Raw genomic sequence first — 23269 nt, forward strand, 5'->3', positions numbered from 1 at the left:
AAGGAGATTCACAGAGGAGGCAACAGGGAAGCAGATGTGGATGTTTCTCTCAGCACATCTCTATATGAATAAGGTTGTTATAAATGTTTTATAAGGGATGAAACTGTACAAGATCATTTGATTTATCTAGGTGGACAAATTATATCAATTGGATCAGAGTATTTTGGTGTGTTCTTTGATTTGACAACTTAATTGAGTTCAAAGGGTGTAGCTGCAGAATGCACAAAGCCCACCACAGAATTGGGAGGAGCATGTGCAAGGCTTTGAAACAACACGCCAAGGGGAAGTGAGTAAAAGCAACAGGCCAGGCAGGTGAAGTAGACTGCTGCACCTGGATCAAAAGAAGCTGGTGTCTGTGAGTACTCAGAGGCAGTGTGGAGCTGCTAAGATACAGATACCCCACAGTGCCATGTGGCCCTACAGGAGCCGGCACCAGCTCAGGATAAAAGATTATCACATTTTATTTTTACCTCAACACCAAAGAACATCCATGGGCTGGACCCAGACCTTCCTGCACACATGTAGCAGATGTGCAGCTTGGTCTTCATGTGAGTCCCAAACAACAGGTCACAAAAGCTGTTGCCTGTATGTGGGATGTGTTCTTCTAGCTGGGCTGCCTTGCCTGGCCTCAATGGGAGAGACTTGAAGTGCCATGGTGGAGAGATATCCAGGGGGGAGGCACCAGATCAGAGGAAAGGTGGAGAGGGGATGGAATAGGATTGTGTATGGGGGGGTGACCAGGAAGGGGCAGTGAGGGGGGTGTAAAGTGAATAAGTTAAAAAAGAGAAAGAAGAAAGAGAAAAAAGGGAGGGAAGGAGGAAGGAAAGAAGGAAGGAAGAAAACGCCTCTATAAAATAAGACTTTAAGGACATTTTTCTTGATTAGTGGTTAATAGGGGGAGAGTTCACTCACTGTGGGTAGTGGTACTGGGTTCTATAAGAAAGCAGGCTGAGCAAGCCAGTAAGCAGCATCCCTCCATGGCTTCTGCAACAGCCCTTTCCTCCAGGTTCCTGCCCTGCTTGAGTTCCTGCAGTGACCTTCAAAGATGAATAGATATGGAAATGCAAGCCAAATAAACCCTTGCTCCCCAACTTGCTTTTTAAGTCATAGTGTTTCCCTAACTAAGATACTTAGATCTGATGATCCACTAGGACTCCAAAGATTTAGCATTCCCCTGTAGTCATGTTTATTATTATAAAAGGAGAATTGTAGATGGTCCTGCAACCATTTCTATTTTGATATTAACCCCACTTCCCCAAGAAGGGCTGCCTAGTCACACATACTCAAGTGACTTCATCTGAACCTTCCCATTTTAATAGTAAAATAAAGATGAGAGCTGGTGATTGGGCAGGGGAAGAGAGGAGGAGGAAAGAAAGGGTCAGAGATGAGGGGGAGAGCAAAAGGGAGGAGAGAAAAGGACCAAGATGGAGATCGAGGACGATGAACTGGATCCAGATGGACTTAATTGGAGTTAGGTAGCTATGAACATTTTAAGGATTTTACAGGTCTTATATCTCATATAGAAGGGCAGTTTGTATCTTTGTCTATTTTATGTAATCTTATTGTGTAGGTTTGTGGATTGAGAGTTTGATATATAAACCTGTATGAAAAGCTGTTTGTGCTGGGCGAGGTGGTAATTCCTACCGGACAGAGGCAGTAGTGCAGGCGGAGTAAATTGCCAGAGAAGGGAGCCATGAGAATACGGCTTGCGGACAGAATGATCGAGTCCGTGCGCCTGGCTCCATACTAGAAGCAACGCCCTCGGAGCGAGACTGAGGGACTGATAAAGAGATAAACCATTCCTTTTTAATATTTACTGCAACAGAGAATTGGCAAAAATAAATGGTGTTTGGAACAAAATGAAAAAGGAAACAGAACATGAAGTTCCAAGAACTCTCCTTCAGCCAAGTCACATAGACTTAATTTCTACAGCACTGAGTTGTGATAATATTTATGAAATATCAGCTGGAGAAGTCATCATACACTCAGTGCCCAGAAGAGGCAGAACACATGAACATTTTCTACTAGCAAATGTCAAACTTCCAGACTCCCAGAACAGAGGGGTTAGCATAAGTTAGATTGTTTGCTCCTTATAGAAACATTGATGATAGAAATTCCCTTGAAGGCTAAGTTCCCAAATACCAACTCAGGCCAATTCTATAAGCCAATTTTTATTATTTGATTGATTGATTGATTGATTGACTTGAGGGGCAGGGGTTGGAACAAGGTTTCTTTGCCTGTATTGGCTGTCTTGGAACTTCCTCTGTAGTCCAGGCTGGCCTTGAATGCAAAGATCTGCCTGTCTTCGCTTCCTGAGTGCTGGGATCAGTGGCATGCCCAGCTTTGTGAGCCAACCTTTTGTTTGTTTTTTGAAACAGTGTTTTTCTGTGTAGCTCTGGCTGTTCTGTAACTCACTCTGTAGGCCAGGCTGGCCTCAAACACCAAAATCCACCTGCCTCTACCTCTCAAGTGCTGCCTAGCTGTGAGCCAACTTTTTAGAGCTAAGGACTGGACAGGACAAGAAAAGGTTCAGCTGGTCGACTTTCTTAACCCAGTAGTTGCTAGTATTCATAAGCTATCAGACAGCAGAACAATGGTGATAAATTATGGAAGCTGTAGAGATGGCTCAGGGGTTAAGAGCACTGACTGTTCTTCCAGAGGTCCTGAGTTCAATTCCCAGCAACCACATGGTGGCTCACAACCATCTGTAATGGCATCTAATACCCTTTTCTGGTGTGTCTGAAGACAGCTACAGTGTAGTTATATATAATAAATAAATAACTATTTTTTCAGAAAAAGAAATTACAGTAAATTCTTACCAAATAGTCTAGGGACAAGAGTTAAAAGGTAATAGGCTGAGATATTCATATGTTTAAAAACCATGCAAGCACAACATTGAGTCATTGGGTATGGGTGCTGAAATATTAACTAATATCCCAGGTATCTTAACAATTCTTCCCTCTCATTAACAAGAATGATTCATAGTTTTTTTCCTTTTTGGAGGGAGTAGGGGCAGGGTCTGACTTTAACCCTAATTTGCTCAAACTCACAGCAATCCTCCTTACTTAAGCATCTAGTGTGCTGACATTGTAAGGGTGAGCTGCCATACATAGCAGTAAGAAGTACTCCTAATCCTAAACAATCTTGCAAAATAGTATTAGCAACATTTTTAAACTTTGGAACCAAATTCAAAGAGGTAACTTCCTCAGAATTTTAAGATTTAAAATGCAAAGTTGAGATTCTATCCAAACCATCATTACTCACTAGCCCTTGACAATTTTTATATAAAAGGTGTGTATGAAGGGCTTATTGGTGATAACTCCAAAATCCTCTTAGCTTGTATGTGATGGTGTTTCTCTCCATTTCAAATCTGTCCCAGGCAGCGCTGTCAGTTTGGAAGCTCAACTTCATCTCCTCTTAGATCATACGTTTGCTTTAAAAGAGTAGCAATCATGCCACTGAGGACTTTGAACACAGTTCCATGGATGGTCACTAAAATCATTTTCTGGAGTGTGTAATTATCTGAAAGGTCTCTGAAAAGCATACCTCTTCCTCCAGGTATTACCTTCTGCTGAATGTTAATTTGATCTTTCCCACCAACACTACATATCTGCATCATCCGAACATGGGTGCATTCACTGAGCATCCTCCCAAACTAAGCTATCCCTTTCAAAGAATTTTAATAAAAAAAAATTAGAGATGGGCTTAAGAGGATGAGAAGTCCTGTGTTTAAAAAAACAGAACAAAGGTGCAGATTTCCAGATCAAACAAAAAATCATACTTTGGCTTAAAATACACTCTGGTTTAAAATCTGGAATGTTGGTGTAGGGAGATCAAAGGCACTTTCTTGCTGACTTTTTTTTAATGTGGAAGGTGGAGCAAAGGAAGGAAATTGGACTGGACTGTTGAATTATTCAAGTAATTTTCTAGAACTCAGCCTTAATCATTTCCAACATTCAGTAAAAAACAAGGTTTCATTAAAATTACTGTAAATATATATATATTCCCATGGGAAGTTAAAGTAATCGGGTTCAAGAAAGCAATTAAAATGGGACCTGAAACCCCAAATTAGTAATCATACTATTTAGTCAGTGAGCAGAAAAGAAAACAGCAGGCTAAATTTACTAAGGACTGCTGTGGTTTTGCTACTACGAACTAAACCCAAGTACCCAAGTTAAGCATCGTGGAGCAGTATCTCCAGCTTCAGCACTGCCGTTTGTGGTCCAATACAAAGCTCCCCCACCTCTGGAAGAGTTTTATGTTTCTCTAATAAACCAGTCCTGAGACTCCCGAGGAACTTTGGACAGTGTTTCAAAAATCTGGAGTCCCATCCCCCACCACTACCCCCAGACTTGAGACGTCACCAGGATTTTCTCCTTGGTTTACTCCAACAGCTTTTAGCCTGAGGTTAAAAAAAAAAGAAAGAAAAAATGAAGTTTACCTTGTGGGCTGGCTGGAAGGCTGGCCTGAGTTGCTCTCAAATTACAGCCTTTTCTCCTCCCTCAGGAAGTAAAGTCCACTGGCAAGAGCTGGTGCCTAAAGCTCCGGGCCGCCCTGCTTGACTACAATGCCTGGTTGTTTTCACCAAGCAGCGGAATGAAACATCTTAAAAAAAGAGTAATACTTTAGAAAAAATAACTATTTTTTTCCTCCAGCACCTTGCCTTCAGAGGATTCATTTGCTTAAAGGTAAGGTAAAGTGGAATTGGGTGTTGGGTTTGTCTTCTCAGGGCCCTGGAATGACTAGAATCTCTATCCAGCCTAATCATCTAAGAGACATCACACTTCGCACACATGCGCACGCGCGCACACACACACACACACAACTGGCATCTTTCTGTCTAATCTTCTAACAAATATTACTTTTTTTTAGATACTATACACACACACACACACACAGCACACAACAGTCTGCTTTCACAATGGCAAACGAAAATAACATCCATTCTTCAGAATACATACATTTCTTTTCATTCTTTCTCAATATGTAGGTATTTATTTACTCAACTCTGTTTGAAGGAAGCACACTCTGACATTCTAATCTTGAATGCTTAGCATCTCTCTTCCAAGTGGAGACTAGTCTCCTGCAGAATCATAAGTCCACCATCACAACCAAAATATTTAACCTCTCTATTCAGTACCCTCTATTTCAAATCACTCATTTTCTAAATGAGCTTCCCAACTTATTTTCCTGATCTAGTATCCTGTTAAAAGATAAATCACTTTGTTGGGGTCTCTAGTTCCTTAAAATAACCAAGCTCCACATAAAGGGGCTGTCCAAAGCCAAGTGCCCTCTCCCATTTTTACCTTCCTTTAGAGTCAAGTCTGTTTCACAGGACTGGATGGGTAAATGGTTTCCTCTAAAATTGGCTTATACCTGATGGAGATCCTGAGCACAAGTAGAGTGGCCATCTCCATCGGGGAAGTAAGGTTATTAACATCAGGGACTTCACGTGTAACTATGGGGGAACAAAAGAGTAAAATCAAAGAACAACTGCTTTTATACCATGAAGAAAAATTTAATAGTTTTACATGCACACCTATAATCACAGCCTTCAGAAAGTGAAGGAAGGACAGCCATGAGTTCTAGGCCAGGTTGAGCTACACAGCAAGCCCAGGTCTTAAAACCAACCAAAGAAACAAACAAAAAAGCCCACTTAAGTTTAGATCACTTTCTTGACTGCTGAATCAACTGTTCCAGCTCTGTTCCAGTGATCTCTGTGTGTAACATAAAGGAAGCATCATGATGAAGAGGAAAGAAAAGCCCTCCCCTTACACCAAACCCCTGGATGGAGGATGGGGGTGGATGGTTGTGTTTCATTTTTTCCTGGTAAGTATTTCTTTTCCCTTTCCAAATACTAAATTGCCTGAAGAAAAGCTCAAAGCAGCCTAACAAGATCACTGAAGAAATGGTGATGTTTGAGTAGATAGAAAGCCAGGAACTTCCCCGAAACTGCTAAGATCAGAGGCCATCTTCACTGAACTCAGAAGCTGAGCTGTTCCCCTTGAGAGAAAATAGCCTTCTCATCCAGTCGTCTCCTCTGCCTACCATCTCTTAATCAGAGAATGCTCCAGGCATGATTGGCAGTTCTACTTTGGCAGCATCACAGTTGGGATTTGGGGACACTGTATGTTTGACTATGTAAGAGCTAGAACAGGGCATTCCTAAGAAGTACTCAACTCTGCCAAGTGTGAGAGTATGCTTCTAATTCCAGCACTGGGCAGGGGGTGAGGCAAGGTGACTGCTGAGAGTTCAAGACCAGCCAATCATACATGGAAAGACTCTATCTCAAAGCTAAATGCCACCCACTCAGCTTAACACAGACACAATACTTGGTACTGCTCATGTTGTTTGTCTATTGACACAAACCTAGATGTGTCTGGAACGAGGGAATGTCAATTGAGAACTCCTTCCATCAGACTGGCCTGTAGGCAAGTCTGTGAGGACATTTTCTTGATTAATGATCTATTTGGACAGCCTTGCTCATTGCCACACCTGTACAGGTTGTCCTAACTTGTTTAGAAAAGCAAACTGAGCAAGCCAGGGAAAACAAGCCAGTAAGCAGTATTCTTCCATAGCTTTTGCTTCAGGTCTTGTCCTGACTTCGTGATGGTCTATAACCTGAAAGCTGAAATGAACCCTTTCCTTCCTAAGTATTTTATCATAGCAATAGAAAGCCAACCACGGCAGTCCCTTCATTAATATGGGTTGAGTATATTTCAGCCTGCTGCTCACACTACCCCACCCCATAACTTAAACTTGAATTAAACTCTATATCTGACATGTATTGAAGGACTTCTTGCCCTTGCCTCCAAGACACTGTTGGGTTGCTCTGTAAAAAAAAAAAAAAAAAAAAGTGATGTACATTATCAGCATGTCTGTTCTAAAACACTGGTGGATCCCATCACAGCCATGCAAATAACTCTGTGTATAGTGGCACCAGCCCTATAATTCTTTAAGTACCCCTAGATCATTCTATTAACTTTGAGACACGCCCACAAAAACACTTCTTTCTTCTTGATATTCCTCCCCTGCCTGGATTTACAGTAAACAGCCCACACAATAGGAGTACAAGTCCAGATGAGTGACAAATATCAGTATGAAATTGAAGGAGATAAAACAATGCACTACCCTAATGATAGAAAAGAAGAAGGGAGGATAAAGGTCCTAGGCACATGAAGCACAATTTGTTAAATTCTGGCTTTATTACTGAAGAATAGAAGTTCTTCTCTCCTTCCATAGAAACATTAATAATGGGGAAACTAAAGATGCCTTAAGAAAAGGCCCGAGAGCCCTGCCTGGATCTCCTTTCAAATGATGTTGATGTTGGTGTTGGAGTCTGGTGCTCCCACCCTTTTGTGCATTATTCCCGTGGCTAATGAGTTATTTGATTAGTTACTAATTATCTAGTTTCCAGTAATCAGGTTAATAATGTTATCTGGGTAACATGATGATGGTTATTGAAGCACAAAAATATATCAGAATATTAGCAATGAACTCAGCTGGCTCACTGCTCAGAGATAATATACATCCTTACAGAACAATGCATTTATTTCCATGTAAATTACAAGAGTGCTTTTCTATAAGATTTAAGCTTCCCAAAATGTGAAAAAAAAATTCTCAGTATGCTTTGTGAGCTCCTCCCCAAAAGCAGGTTACATTGTAACTCACCATACTTTATATATAACTGTTTTTGGGTTTAGTATGTGTCTTAGTGTTAGGGTTTTATTGCTGTAAACAGATATCATAACCAAGGCAACTTTTGTAAGAACAACAGTTAACTGGGGCTGGCTTACAGGTTCAGAGGTTCAGTCCATTATCATCAAGGCAGGAGCATAGCAGTGTCCAGGCAGGCATGGTGCAGAAGGTGCTGAGAGCTCTACATCTTCATTTGAAGGCTGTTAAGAAAAGACTGGCTTCCAGAGAGCTAGGATAAGAGTCTTAAAACCTATGCCCACAAAGGCCACACCTACTCCAAAGCCACATCTCCTAATAGTGCCACTCCCTGGGGCAAGAATATTCAGACTATCACATTTTATCTTAAACTGTTCAGTGACAGTAGGGAACCACTTTTATACTGTTTATTAGTGTATGGTCACTATTGTATACTTACTTTGATACTCTGAATACGCAGCCTGAAACACAGTAGCCACTCACTAAATACCTGCTTTGGGAGGTTGTAAGGGAACAAACTTACAGACACATTTATAAGTAGCCAAGAGGATGGATGAAGTCAGAGGTGAAAAGAAGCTACTGAAAACATGTTAAGAGCTGGTAGTTACTGGCAATACACCTGTAATTGCAGCAACCTGGCAGGAGGAACAGGAGTTCAAAGCCAGCTGAGGCTGCACAATGAAATAATCTCAAAAAAATAGATTAAGACAGTTAGTTGTTCTGAGGTTATATAGTTTTGGGTTTTTTTTTTTTTAAGATTTGTTTTATTCATGAGTACACTGTAGCTGTTTTCAGACACACCAGAAGAGGGCATCAGATCTCATTACTGTGTGGTTGCTAGGAATTGAACTCAGAACTTAACCACTGAACCATCTCTCCAGCCCTGTTATGAGGCAAGTTAATTGGAAAAGTTTTTCAGATGGAACCTGGATACAGGGTATCCATTAGACAAGCTACAACACAGGCAAGAAAACAGGCTCTAAACTCAACACAGTAACCAGAAGTAACTGAAAACAGAGACCTGAGTATTTTGGGAGGACCAACCACTAAGGTGTGGAGATGAATCTGACAGCAGGGAACATCAGAGTCCAGAGATGTTAGTTTAGGCACTTAGGTAAGTTTTAAATGCCATTCACTAGTTAGAAGGCAGAGGAAGAAAAACTCTGAACAGTTTAAAAGGCTTAATATTGGACAGAGTCTAAGGGACTTATAACAAAGAAGGTACCTGCTATAGTCTTGGTGCATCTGAATGAAGTATAGCAACCTGTGTTTCCAATAAACATAGTTTAATTTTAAGGCAAAGGGGATAAAACCACCAGGGAAAGGGGGCATAGGACAAACTCTTGGGGGAGATCAAAGTGGGGATGAATCATCCATAGAGGAAATGAGAGCAGAGAACTAGGCAGATGTCTAGAAATTATCAGGAAAAATGATGTATGCATACTGCTGAGGTCACATGACAGAAATAGCAACAACCTGACTTAGCAACAAGAAAGTCTTTGAGAATCTTGGTCAGAACACTTAAGTTTTCAGTGGAATACTTCAATAAGAGGAAGTAGACACAGCAGACTTTGAAGAAACATATCTATGAAGGTCAGGATAAGCTAGGATAGCCTTACTGAAGGATCAGAAATAAAAAGCCATTATTAAATAAAATTAACCCTGACAACAGGCACTTTTGATTTCAAAATGAGTCAAGGCTAATCTAGAAAATACACATGCACACATACACATATGGGGGGAGAGGAAGAGGGAGGCCCACTTTGTGTTCTTATGGATCCAAGAACTGCTTTTGTCAGGAGTTGTAGTGCACACCTTTAATTCCAGGGGCATTTGAGAGGAAGAGACAAGTAGATCTCTGAGTTTAAAGCTAGCCTGGTCTACACACACACACAAGAGAGAGAGAGAGAGAGAGAGAGAGAGAGAGAGAGAGAGAGAGAGAGAGAGAGAGAGAGAGAGAGAGAGAGAGAGAGGGAGGGAGGGAGGGAGGGAGACAGAGAGAGACAGAGAGAGAGAGACAGAGACAGAGACAGACAGAGACAGAGACAGTCCTTCCAAGCTTAACCCAAGGGCCAGGGAGTGGCCACAATTCTTTACAATTAGGAGTTGAGGCATGGTAGGAGGATACAACAGGTCTTTCCACCAAAAGGCACCTGTAATAAACAGCAGTCAGAGACAGTGTGCAAAAAAAAAAAAGTAGTGGGAGTTAAGTCAGCCTAGAGTCGAAGTCTCAGTGCCTGGACCATCATTGGCAACTTTTCTCTCTTAAATTTCAACTCTCATCTATAAGACAACAATGACACGACCTTTTCATAAACTTGAAATGGGGACTAAACGAGATATTTTCATGAATATGTCCTACCAGTTTAAAAAGGAATGAATTGCTTCTTCCATGCTCTAGTATATAGCCAGAAAGCACCAATAAGACAAATGGATTGGATGCTGGAGTTCTAGTCTACTTTGCACCTAACAAGGACTCTACGCTTTGATTTAGGTAAACGTGTTTGTAATGGGAATGACCAAAACATTTGCCATTTTCTTTGTGGTCTTTCAAGAAGAGTTTAAAGGCACGTCAGAGCAAATTGGTTGGATTGGATCCATTATGTCTGCACTCCGTTTTTCTGCAGGTATGAAGTTGGCAATAAGCTTGCTGTCTATGGAAAATGACCAAAAGGCCCATGACAGCACTGTCATTCCTTTAAGGCTAATCTAATGTTACACCTGTTAATATGCTTAACACCAACATGTAATATTGGTAATTAAGTTGAAAAAAAATTAAGGTTAAAAAGGAATTAAAGCCAGGTGTTGATGGTATATGCCTTTAATCCCTAGCAATCTGGAGGCAGAGGCAGGTGGATCTCTTGAGTTGAAGGCCAGCCTGTTCTAAGAGCAAGTTCTGGGACAGCCAAGGGTACACAGAAAGACAGGGAAAAGAAAAGGAAATTAAGAACCAAGTATTTAATTAGTGACTGAGTTTTTTTCATGCTTGTGGTTTTTTGTTTTATGTCTGGTAAGTCTTTAAACCCAGTGAGCCAAATTCAGTCTGAAAGTGAAACCATTCAGCTCTAATTATGTGATCATATTCAAAACAAACATTAAACCAATTTCTCCTTTAGTTCTAGCTGCTGTTGTAACATAGACATTAGTGATTAAGATTTGTACTACATGGAGGCCACTAGTACAAGCTCGATTATATTTAAATTTTGAATATATATATATATATATAGATAGATAGATAGATAGATAGATAAACCAATTGTCTTGTTTTCCTCTAATCACTCAGCCAAATTACACACATGGTCTAAGGTGCCTGAAGACATTAGTTCAGCACTTTCCCTTTTTTCTCTTAAGGTCCTCTGGCTGCCATTATTTGTGACATACTTGGAGAAAAAACTACCTCCATTCTCGGGACTCTCCTTGTTTCTGGTGGCTATCTCATTAGCAGCTGGGCCACAGGCATTCCCTTTCTTTGTGTTTCCATGGGGCTGTTACCCGGTGAGTTCACTATCAACAGTCCATAGGGATGAAACAGGAAACCTTCCATAGATCCTAATTTATTATCTCATCTTCAACATCTGACCTGATACTAATGATCTAATCTCAAACTTTTCTTTTTCTAAGGTTTGGGGTCTGCTTTCTTGTACCAAGTAGCTGCTGTGGTGATTACCAAATATTTCAAAAAACGACTGGGTCTTTCTACAGCAATTGCCCGTTCTGGAATGGGACTGACATTTTTGTTAGCACCCTTTACAAAATTCTTGATAGATGTTTATGACTGGACAGGTAAGTCTAAATTTCTAAACTTTCAAAATTAAAAAATAATGTTTAGGCCTCCCTATGAATATCAGAAGTGTAGCTTTAATAATTTTTTCTTCCTGGATCCAAGGTCACTACAATGCCCTGGTGGGTCCAGAACTTGCTCTGTAGACCAAGCTGGCTTCAAAACTCTAGCAATGCTAGGATTACAGGCCACCAGGCAGCACATTGCACTGAAGATGAGAGGGGAAACAAGCAGGACATTTAATGGAAGCACATCCCCTTCCTTAGAGAACATAGGGAGAAATCTTCAACTTTTGCCAGCCCATTCAGAATTCTCTTTAGAATTTCATGCTTGATGTGCAACTGGAAAGACTGTGCAGTAACAGCCTTAAAAAAACAATGTTTTTTTCCTCTATTCACTAAAGCATCCTTCTAAAGAAAACGAAACTCTACACTTAACAAATCTAAGAAATTAAATGGAGTATTTGTAAAAAGATTATGTTCCTACTGGACAATCTTTATACATATTGTCAACTAGGAATTTTCACAAACCATTTCATAATTTTCTATCTGAAGTATTTTAGTGAAATGTATTTGTCTATTTCTATCTTTATAGTAGTTTTGACTACTCTTTACTAGGTAGAGCACTATTCAGTAGCCCCACAATAAATGGTAGTCTCCAGCTGATATGCCTCTAGGAAAGCCTATACAAGCCTGTCCTCCTCAGAAACACTAAGTCATAGCTTTGTTCAGGACACCCTGAAACCAACCAAGTACTCATCATCAAAGACAAGACTGGCATGTCTAGCATGTCTTCAAGGGAAAAAAAAGTCTGAAAGATTTTTCCTAACATTTTCCCCCCATGATTCCTTTGAGCTAATTCTATATTTCCTACACCAAAACCCAGTCCCTACAATATATTTAAAATAATGTTTAAAGATTTATTTATATATTTTATGTGTATGAGTACACTATTGCTGTCTTCAGACACACCAGAAGAGGGTATTGGATCTCATTACAGATGGTTGTGAGCCACCACATGGTTGCTGGGAATTGAACTCAGGACTTCTGGAAAAGCAGTCAGTGCTCTTAGCCGCTGAGCCATCTCTCCAGCCCCTACAATGTATTTAAAATACCTATTTTTAAAATGTAAATTTGTGCCATTCAGATTATCAACCCACCTCTCCATTCCCTCCTATTTTCCTTTAGCAAAAATAAACTCTTTCCAATTTCCTGTTTTTTCAATAGCTAAAGTATTAATTTTTTCAGCATGTACATTGTCAACAGATTTAAGTGCTTTCAGTTAAAATTAGGGAGGCAGGTAAGGAGAGATGGCTCAGCAGTTAAAGGCATTTTGCTGTTTTTCTAGATGACTAGAATTCCATTCCCAGCATCTACATCAGACATTTCACAACTGCCTGCAATTCCAGCTCCAGGGGATCCGATTCTCTTCTGGCTTCAGTGCCCCCTCCCCCAACACATACAAATAAAACGTGTTTCTTGAGTAGCATGGGAGGCAAAGTAGTATTTTCAAGAATTATTGGATTGTGGAGGTTGGCCTTTTCTAAGCCATGAATAGACAACAGCATGAACTGAAAGGTTATTCTTATGATCTTAATTTCTCTCTTCCATTTAGGTGCTCTTATATTATTTGGAGCTATTACATTGAATTTGGTGCCTTCCAGCATGCTCTTAAGACCCATCCACATCCAATCAGACAACAATTCTGATATTAAAAACAAAGGTAGCACTTTGTCTGCAACTGGACCAGAGTTATCATACAAGGCAGAAGCATCAAACTGCAATGAGACACAAGAGTCTTTCATCAAAGACAGCACTCTGAAGAAATCTGGACAACCTACTACAACTTTAACTGTCTTGGGAAATCAAAGCGAAGAGTTCATCGATAGGCCTCACAGAAACAGGCTGTTACATATGAGCAATGACAGAAGTTACAAGAAAAAAACTGTTTCATGGAACTGCAAACAAAATCTTTTAGATATCTCTCTCTTTAAAAATCCTTTCTTCTACATATTTACCTGGTCTTTTCTCCTGAGTCAGTTAGCATATTTCATTCCTACTTTTCACCTGGTAGCCAGAGCAAAAACACTTGGAATCGACATAATGGATGCCTCCTACCTTGTGTCTGTAGCTGGTAAGAAAAACCTCCACCTACAAGGAAGAATGGACTTAGCTTGATACAGGTTTATTAAATTTTATTTTAAAACAGATTTAAAAAAATGGCGAAAGCAAGAGAGTAACCATAAGTGGACTATGGAAAAGTTAGGAAAAGCAAGTTTTCTGAGGATAAACATGCAGATTTGACATTGGCTATCTTTCAGATTCTAGTGGACCCTAAGCGTAGTACCCACTTTCAGGTGTCTAACACAGTAGATAGCAATTGTTTCTTGGGAAGAAACTTAATTTCAAAAGCTGGTTCTGTGTCAACAACTAATTTGGGAAGAAATCCTAGCTAGGAACAGTGCAGTAACTTAAAGGATTGATTCTGAAGCTTAACTTCCGAGGTCAGACTCTTGCTCTGAATTTTCCTTTCTTTTTGGCTGTGTGACCTTGGGCAAGGCATTCTCCTCCAAGCCAGGATTTCGTTTTTCTATCCATAGGATAACACACTGCTCTCCCTCCCAGATGGATGTATTATGAATGTAATACAGTGTAGTGCCAGGCTAGCATTATGTCCTAATGGGATTTGATGCTAAGAAGTTTTCCTGTTGAAATAATTTTAAGAGACAAATTTGACTGTTGAGTTAGTCACTAATCCATAAGCTCAAGTTTAAAGTAGAATGTAGGTTAAAAACACAAAAACAATTATTCTATGTAATGACAAAACAGGGAATCTTAAAGAACGAGAATGGATGTTTTGCTCTAACTGGTCAATTCTCAGCATTTGACTTAACTTCTACAGATTTCTTGGGGAAAACACCAACTCACCAAACAGTTACAAAGCTAAAGACACCTAGTTTCAAATATTCTCACTGAAGAGAGGCTTCAGTCAAAAAAATGCTGCTACACAAGAGCAGTCTTGGTTAACCATTTTCTTTTACTGTCTGATAAGAGTCCATTTGGAAAAGATTAAGGCTATAAATTAGGCCAAATAGCATAATACAGTCTCAATGTGCATCCTAGGAGACTACTGTAAAAATACATAGTAGTATCACTTTTTAGTCTCTTTTAATGGAGTTTATGTTTGAACCCCTAAAATTCAAATCAACTGAAGATCATGTTTTTTTTCTTTTTAATATGGGGCCTCATGCAAAGAAAGCACTGGACCACTAAGCATTACTCATGCTATTTACTTTTTATTTTGTTTGAGACATAGTCTCATCATGTAGCTCAATCTATCTTAGAACTTAGCATGTAGACCAGGGTGGCCTGGACTTCACAAGAAATCTACCTCTGCCTCCCAAGTGCTGGGATTAAAGGCATTCACAACCATCCATTCCTTTATATCCATCATAGTCTTAATGAAGACTACTTTTGGTATTTTTTAATGGATATGTCTTAAAATAGGGTAAAAGTAATGATGCTTAGTGAAAGAAAAAGTGCTTCATAAACTATACTCATTACAACAAACCACCAATGTCCCAAATAACAGTTTAAACAGCTTAGAAATTTTCAAATTAACTTTAACAACCATTTGAGATCTTAAACTCCAAAGCTTCATTAAAAAAAAAAATACAAGAAAGAGTCCCAGTGTCTATATTTTTTTAATGAAAGACTTTAATTTTTCTCGTTTCACCATATGACTCCTTGGGACACTGAAATCTCATACCCTCACTTGTAGGACCTTTGAAGAGACTATTAGACCTCTTCAGACCATGGTCCTGTCCACAGGGATTCCACATACAATTAGAAGACACACATGATGACTTAATGCATTGTTTCATGTTCAGCTGGAGGCAGTATTCTGGTATTTTATTAATGATTAGAAGAGAAAAGGCAGGTACATTTTGCCTCATGTATTCTGGCTTCAGGATGACATCCTACTACTCGGGCAAAGATGCACTTACACACTGACATTCTTACAAAAAGGGTTTAGGAAACAGACTGTCTGACTTTGTATTCACTGTTCCAGGTATCACTGAGACAGTCAGTCAGCTCATTTCTGGATGGATTGCCGATCAAAATTGGATCAAGAAGTATCAATACCACAAGTCTTACCTCATTCTGTGTGGTGTAACTAACCTGCTTGCTCCTTTAGCCACCACATTCTCACTCCTTATGGCCTACACCATCTTCTTTGCCATTTTTGCTGGTGGCTACCTGGCACTAATACTGCCGGTACTGGTGAGTAAACTCATTCATTAGTAATAAATGACTTCTTTCAAGGAAGAGTAACAGCCTTCCCAAGAATTCAAATTTTCTATTAACTTTACGATTAAAAAATTATGTAAGACTTCAGAAATCCTACAGCTAGTTATATCCTGTCATTAATTTACCTAACCACACGAGGAACAGAAGCTAAGACTAGCCACACAGGAAAAGGAGGAACAGAGACCAGCAAGATTCCAACTATCCTTGTGTTTACTCCTCTCCATCAGGCTCCAGGGGTTTCTAGCTCATGCTAGAACACAAGTCTATAAGTCTTCTAACAAGGATTGCCTCTGTCTACTGCCTTGAGTCTTATGTACTTTAAGAACATTGTTTTAACAAGTTCTCCATTTTTACCTCAAACTGATTTAAACCATGAACTCAAACGGTTTTTAAGTTGTGTAGGATACTTTGAGGCTTAGGCAAAATCCTAGGTTCCCAAAGCTGAAGTCAGTTCCAGTGTTATCAGATTTCTTATAACCTGACCTTATGACTCTTGGTTGGTGGTCAGCCACAGGTGGATTTAATATTACTGTAAGCAAAAACTGCAAAATACTATCCCCTAATTGAGAAGGTTTGGGAAATAAACACTTGAACCACATAAAAGATTAACCTATCAAGACCAAATACCAATGTTCCCCCACTAACTGAAAGCACATTGCCTAGCCAATCCTACTTCCCTGTTGATGTCTATTCCCCTTCCTAACACTGCGGACAAAAAGTCAGCCAAATCATTTCAGGAACCAAACTGTTCAGTTTGAGTGTTTTGGTTTTTTTTTTTTTTTTAAAATGGTATTTGCCACCCCTTTGTAAACATAAGACACAGGAGAAGTTAATCCTTAAAATGGCTAACACTTAATTCTCATTCCCTACAGGTTGACCTATCGAAGAATTCTAGAGTACACAAGTTTTTGGGATATGCCAGTTTCTTTGCTGGGATGGCTGTCCTTTCTGGACCACCAATAGCAGGTAACAACTAAGCCACACCCTGAGTAAATTTCAATGGAGAAAATAGAAATCAATGGCAACAGCATTTAACAGGTTTAAATGCTATATTTGACTTTACCATCTTAGCTCTACCCTGATCACCAATACAGGAAAATCTGATACTTAATTCTGTAAATGTGTTTTACTTTTCTGGAAATAACCAGTTACCTAAGTGACATTTTCTGCTTGCTGACTTAAAAATTTGACTACCAGCACAGAAAAAAGAATATTCATTGGTAAAAGGCTTAAATGTTAGATTCGCACAGACCCAAGGTCTCATCTGTTCACCTGACTGCCACAGTAAGTAGCACAAGAAGTTCCACAACAAGGAACTCACCTTGAAATTAACTTTGCTATTTTTAGATTAAAAAAAAAAACAAAAACAAAAACAAGATCTCATTTGCCCATGCCCAAGTGGGCCTCAAACTCCTATTCACCCAAGGAACCTTAAGAACTTTCTGATCCTTCTGTTCCCACTTGGAATTACAAATGTGAAATCAATTACCTGGTGTATGCAGTGGTGGGGAAGCAAATCAAACTCAGGGCACTCATTCGAGACAAAAAACAAAAAAACCTGCCAATTGAGCTCATCCTGACTTTTGCTACTTTCAGACAATAACTGAAAACAGTGATTCTGCCCTATCATTTAAAAAAAACAAGAAATATATACAGTGACGTTAAGTTTGTACTCTCTTTGTTTTTGAGGCAGGGTCTCATGTAACTTAGGGTGGCCGTAAACTCACTACCCTAGTAGATGCTGACTTTGAACTCTTAATTCTCCTGTATCTGTTTCCCAAGTACTGGAACTATAGGAATGGGCCACCATTCTTGGCTTCTATTTCCTTTTTTATTTAAGTGAAAAAGAACAGACTACAACACAGCAAATTAGAAAGCAGAAGCACTTTATTGTGATACTTTTATTTCATGAACACACCTGATGCATTATTAAATACTTGTATTCAATAAGTCAGAAAAAATGTTTATAGTGTTTTCTTACCCAAAGGAGCTCCTGTATCCACTTGTATCCACCAGTCCTAAGAATTTTACCTGGGCAGTCATAAATTTTCTATGTTCTAACAAGTCAAAGGTAGTGGTTAGGCTACCGCTAAAGGCTCTCATCAAATTTTATTCAAGGAGTTTGTTGCTCACAGTATCCTAAATAAGATGATAATAAGACACAACTAAGGACATCTCAAGAGAATGAGGTTATATGGCTAAGCATCTTGTTAAAGGGAGGGGTTTCAGGGAGGCTTTTATTTCTCTAAGTCATTCTTCTATGAAATGATAAGGAGAACTTTATAAAGGCCATTAGGTCTCTTCACAAGTTCTGACTTCAGCCACAACTACCAGAGAAATTCTATAAATGTTGACTTTCAAATTACCTTGGTTCTTTGGAATGGAGATTTAGCTCACTGGTGGCCCCCCACTTGCCTTAACACATGAGGCCCTAGGATCAATTCCTAGAACTTGAAAACCTATACTAAAAACAGGTAACTTCATTATATTATTAAGAGGTATGGGAAACAGTTACTTAGTGACTGTTTTTACCTTTAAATCTAAATGTTTATTGGTAATCTTCAAGGATATAAGATTCTCATTTTTACTTACCCATATCTATTAACAAATGAAAAGCTGAAATTCCTATAAAAGAATATAGGCATATTTAGGTAGGAATCTGGCAAACAGTAAATCCTCAGTCAAAATGTTTGTTTAAAATGGTACCAATGGATAAATAAACAATATACTTCTCTTTCCTGTATGGAATGAAAAGGAAAGGAAAAGAAAAGTTAGTCTTTACAACATTTAAATTATTCTAGGAAAGAAAAAAAAAGTATAGAAATACCATAGGAAAACCATAAAAACCACTTTTTTTTTAGCAAAACCACACAATTAAAAAAAATCTATAATTAGAGCACATGGGCAATATTAATTACTTATATACTTTTATCATCATGATTATGACAAGAAATAAAGAAGCAGCAAAATTCCTCAAGAATTCAAAGGACAGGAAGACAAAGCCTATCCTTCCCACATGTACTCCTCCACAGAACATCCTTCCCTTTGCCCCCTCCAACCAGATTCTTTCTATCCTTTTCCAAAACTAGTAAGAAATCCAATTTTAATTAGTAATATGGCTCAAATTAGACCCAGTTTCCTGGCTGAGGGTGGTTAGCGGACTAAGAGTGGCTAAATGCCACAGCGCATTCAAACCTGCTAGTGTTTGCTGGTAGATAGCATCCAGAATTACACCTCAGTACCAAGATTTTTACCTTTGAAAGGTTGTGGGGATACAATATGAATTAATATTTGAAACCTTTTGATTTATTTCTAATAAACTCTTGTATCTGCCTTCTTTAACATCTAATGACATAGATATAACCCTAACCCATCTATTTCCTTAACTTGAAATGGATGTGGAGCAGTTCAAATGTTGAACCCAGCTATTTCATAAAACTAACCATTTTGGACAAAGTTAAAAAAACTTTAAAAACTCTACATTGTTTTTGGTTTTCTAAGACAAGCTCTCATAAAGTGCAGGCTTCCTAGAACTTGCTATGGGGTGACCCTGAATACAAGATTCTCCTACTTTTTAAGTGCTAAGATTATAAGCATGTGTCACAGTGCCCTGCTTTAGAAAAATTTCTAATACCTAAACAGATATAAATTGGCTGTGTTCCAGAAGAGGTTAACATCCTCAAAGAAATTCTCCATATCTATCTAACACACACACCCTTCTCAGGTATATCAACCTTGTAAGTCAAAGATGACAGAGAAACTGGTTATCTTTTACTAGCTCTGTGTTATTATAGGAAAAGAAATTCATCCAAGGAGGTTTCTGTCCCTTTAACAGGAAAGCTATGTTATGAACTGACAGGTCATTCAAATAAAACACTGAACAAAACTTCTAGCTGATTCTTGCTCCACCATTAGTTATGCTGACTTACAGAATTTCTTAGGAAAAAAAGATAGCTCAATCTTTAGTCTGTAATAGTTTCACTGTGGAGACTGGAATGAATAAAAGACAAATGAGAAGGCAGAACAGAGTTCTTTGTCTATACAAATTAAAGGGAGTACATTAACACTGAAGAATATGTAAACTGTTCACTACCAGGTGTTAATTTCCCTCAAACCACACCACCTACCCAGCTTCACTCTGACTCAGCATTCCTAAGATTGACGAATATCAATGAAAACACCAAAAATAAATTTCAAATAGCTCTATGTGGCTTAGAAATTATCATCCTGCCTTTGCAAAGGCCAAGACTAGAGTGTCCAAATGCTAATCCTCTAATAAAACAGAACACAAAGCCAATGCTTAAGTGGCCCTACTACATCTTATTACTATCTTGGGGCCTTTAGTGAGTTCCTATCTTAAAAAGGCTCCAAGATTTTAATTTGCTAAAGCACATATCCCAAGATTTATTCATATAATGGCATATAAAGAACACATAAATATTTTACAACAGAACCAAGGTAAGAGATAAAACTGATATATCCAACCAGTGGCCCTGAGAGACCAAAAGATCAGCATCTTATCAAGCATGGTGGTATACACCTTTAATTCCAGTACTTGAGAGGCAGAGCCGATGTATCTCTGTGAGTCTGAGGCCACCCAGGTCTAGACAGCCAGTTTTGGGCCACCAACTGGGTTTATCTGGTGAGAACCACATCTCAAAAAAATAAAACCACTATGTCCATACACCTTGGAAGTTTGCTACCATGCCTCTTACCCATTAGAGGAAGTTCTCATTAAAAGTCCAGTTTCAGGACTTTCAATCTCATAAGTACCAAGGAGCTTTGGGATCAAGGACTTCCTGGATATATTTTAAGTTCTAACATGATGATAAATGGAAACAGCAAGCCTGATAGCATACTTTTTCTTCTTTTTTACATTTGTTTATTTACTCTGTGAGTGTGTGTGGACATGCCATGCTGCAGCACATGCGTGGAGAGCAGAGAACAGCCTGTGGGAGTCAGCTCTCTTCTTCCATCACAAGTGCAGAGGGTTAGAGCTCAGGTGGCCAGCTTTGCAGCAAGAACCTACCTGTAAAGCCATCTCATCAGCCCCTAAAAGGATTCTTAGCTCAACAAATTCTGAAATACATGATAATTAATACTTTTGAGCATATTAAATTCCCTTTTCCATGACTTAACTCATAAAATCATATAGAAAGTGTTTGTTGACTATCTTTGAATCCAAAATAATAAATCTTTGAGAGTAGTGATATGATGTCATAATGGCAAATTTTCTTACCGTAAGTTTGATTCATGCACAAAATATATTAAATTATATAAAATTATCTTTATAGAGATAGAGATGATGTCTCAGCAGTTAAGAGCATTTGCATGTAGCCCTTCTGATCTCTGAGGTACCAAGGTGTACATGGTGCACACATCATACATATATAACATATTTTATACACACACAAAATATACAAACATAAAAAGATGAGTACATTTTTAAAAATTATTTTTAGGCTGTGCATATAAAGTATACAAAACATAAATGAATTTTCTGTTCAGACTTGGGTCCCATTCCTAAGGTACCTTATTAGCATGTGTTAAAAACAAAATACTTGAAATACCAGGTATCTTGGATAACCCTTCTTAGCCATAATAATCAAGCTTAGATTTAAGTGACCCTAGGTAAGGCAAAAATTCAAGCTTGATTGGTATAAAAACTTAAGTAGTAAACCTTTGTCTACCATTAAAAAATTGAAGATTATATATTTGGCTCTGGATCTCAATTAGAATTTTAAAGATGTTGGCATTTCAAATAATAAATATGAATAGAACATTCAATGCAAATTATTTCATCCAACCTGAAATATGCTAAGTGATTCCCTTTTCTGATAAAAATATTAAATATTTTAAGCCTTAATATTTTGGACATAACATTCTCTTTGCTCATGAACCAACAGCCATCTGTGTTTCCTTCTACTAGCACTATCTACATCACTGTCAAGACCCTCTAGTCCTTTCCTATAATGCTAACATTTGATAACCATCAGAAATTCACAGGACATATATACACATGCTGCTCCATCTTCCCTCCTTTCTATAGCTCAGATTAGTCCATAGCTAATTCCATAGCTCAGATTAGTTATAATCATTCATGTCCATAGAATACAGAGACTCATCCTAGCTGGCCTCATTTTACTCCTTCAACTAGCTCCCAAAAAACTTAACTGAGGTCACTAATCTAATAATCAGTAAACAAATTCCTTAAAGTTAGCTAAATTTAAAAGGATATAAAATATGCTAATTCATGTGTTACATTAAATATAGGGAACATAAAACTACCATAAAAGGGGCCAGAGTGTAGCTTAGTAGTCAAGCATAGGCTTAGCATGTCTGCACATGAAGCCCTGGGTTCAATACACAGAACCGACTAATAAAAACTACAAACCCTGGAAGTCAGAGCTAAATAAGAGAATGAAGAAAAGGTAATAAACAATTACACTAAATGGGAGTTGGAGGGGGGAAAACAAACAAACAAAAAAAAACCCCAAAAAAACACAAAACAAAAAACACAACCAAACAAAAACCTCATAAGCACAGAGTATTTCCACCCCTCTTCACCAGTAACATCATCTACAATCCCAGAACCATACAAGTATACTTCACTATCTTTGTAACACCAAGATGTTTCCAGAGTATAGACTTTTATATGAACATTTAAATGCTGATATTTTGCTATCATACAATGAAACAAACATTTTAAAGAAAACCTTTTACTTAGGTTCTAGTTATGTGCATTGACCAAAAGAGCTCAAGGCTTCTCCCATTCTTATTTTAAAGAGCATCAGGAATGTAGCTCAGAGGCAGAGTTTCAGAAAGAACTCCTTTGCTTTTAGTTTTAACACATTTATCAAGCAGTCTTTCTCATGTGATCATAGCCCCTACCCCTAACCTTCCCTTTATAGAACTTACCAAATATATAATTTCAGTGGTTAATATTTATTTTCCACTAAACTATAAACTTTATGAGGGCAGGGACCATGTTTATCTGGCTCAGTAAAGGAAAGAAGGGTCAGTCTCCTTTTTTTCTTTAAAACAAAACAACCTATTTGTGATTACTTATGAGAAGGAATAGTAGCATGTAAGAATCATCATAAAATGAAGTGCTGTGTCACTAATTTTCTCCAGTCTGCACCCTAAGACATGCTTTGGAGACCACAATTGATTTTTTTAAGATAATATGTTCCTATTCAGATGAAAATGATCCAGTTTCAAGTAAGACAAGTGAGAAGCTCTATTTAAGTCCAGTGAGAACAGGAAGCACCTTTTTTCAAAGTCTAAGACTTGCTTGAAGTTACAAAAGAAAGGGTCACACTTCATTAACAGAAATCATTCCTACCTTGCAGGCTGGATATACGATTATACGCAGACATACACAGGCTCTTTCTACTTCTCTGGCACCTGCTATATCCTCTCTTCAGTTTCCCTTTTTTTTGTACCACTGGCTGAAAGATGGACACACAAGCAGTCTGACCTTCTAAGGACTACAATCAAGTAA

The 23269-nt window shown here is 38.5% G+C and overlaps 1 protein-coding gene across 1 annotated transcript; it reads left to right on the forward strand.

Moving 5' to 3' along the window:
• Nucleotides 1-5742: 5742 nt before the first annotated feature.
• SLC16A4 (solute carrier family 16 member 4) lies at nucleotides 5743-23269 on the forward strand (the record flags this gene model as incomplete). Its single annotated transcript, XM_080916256.1, has 8 exons — nucleotides 5743-5829; nucleotides 10169-10301; nucleotides 11026-11169; nucleotides 11296-11457; nucleotides 13070-13588; nucleotides 15527-15738; nucleotides 16638-16731; nucleotides 23118-23269. 8 exons carry the CDS (start codon nucleotides 5743-5745, stop codon nucleotides 23267-23269), a joined length of 1503 nt encoding a protein of 500 aa, XP_080772382.1.

The sequence above is a fragment of the Micromys minutus genome (assembly GCF_963924665.1).
Source record: "Micromys minutus genome assembly, chromosome: 4".
Classification (NCBI taxonomy): Eukaryota; Metazoa; Chordata; class Mammalia; order Rodentia; family Muridae; genus Micromys; species Micromys minutus.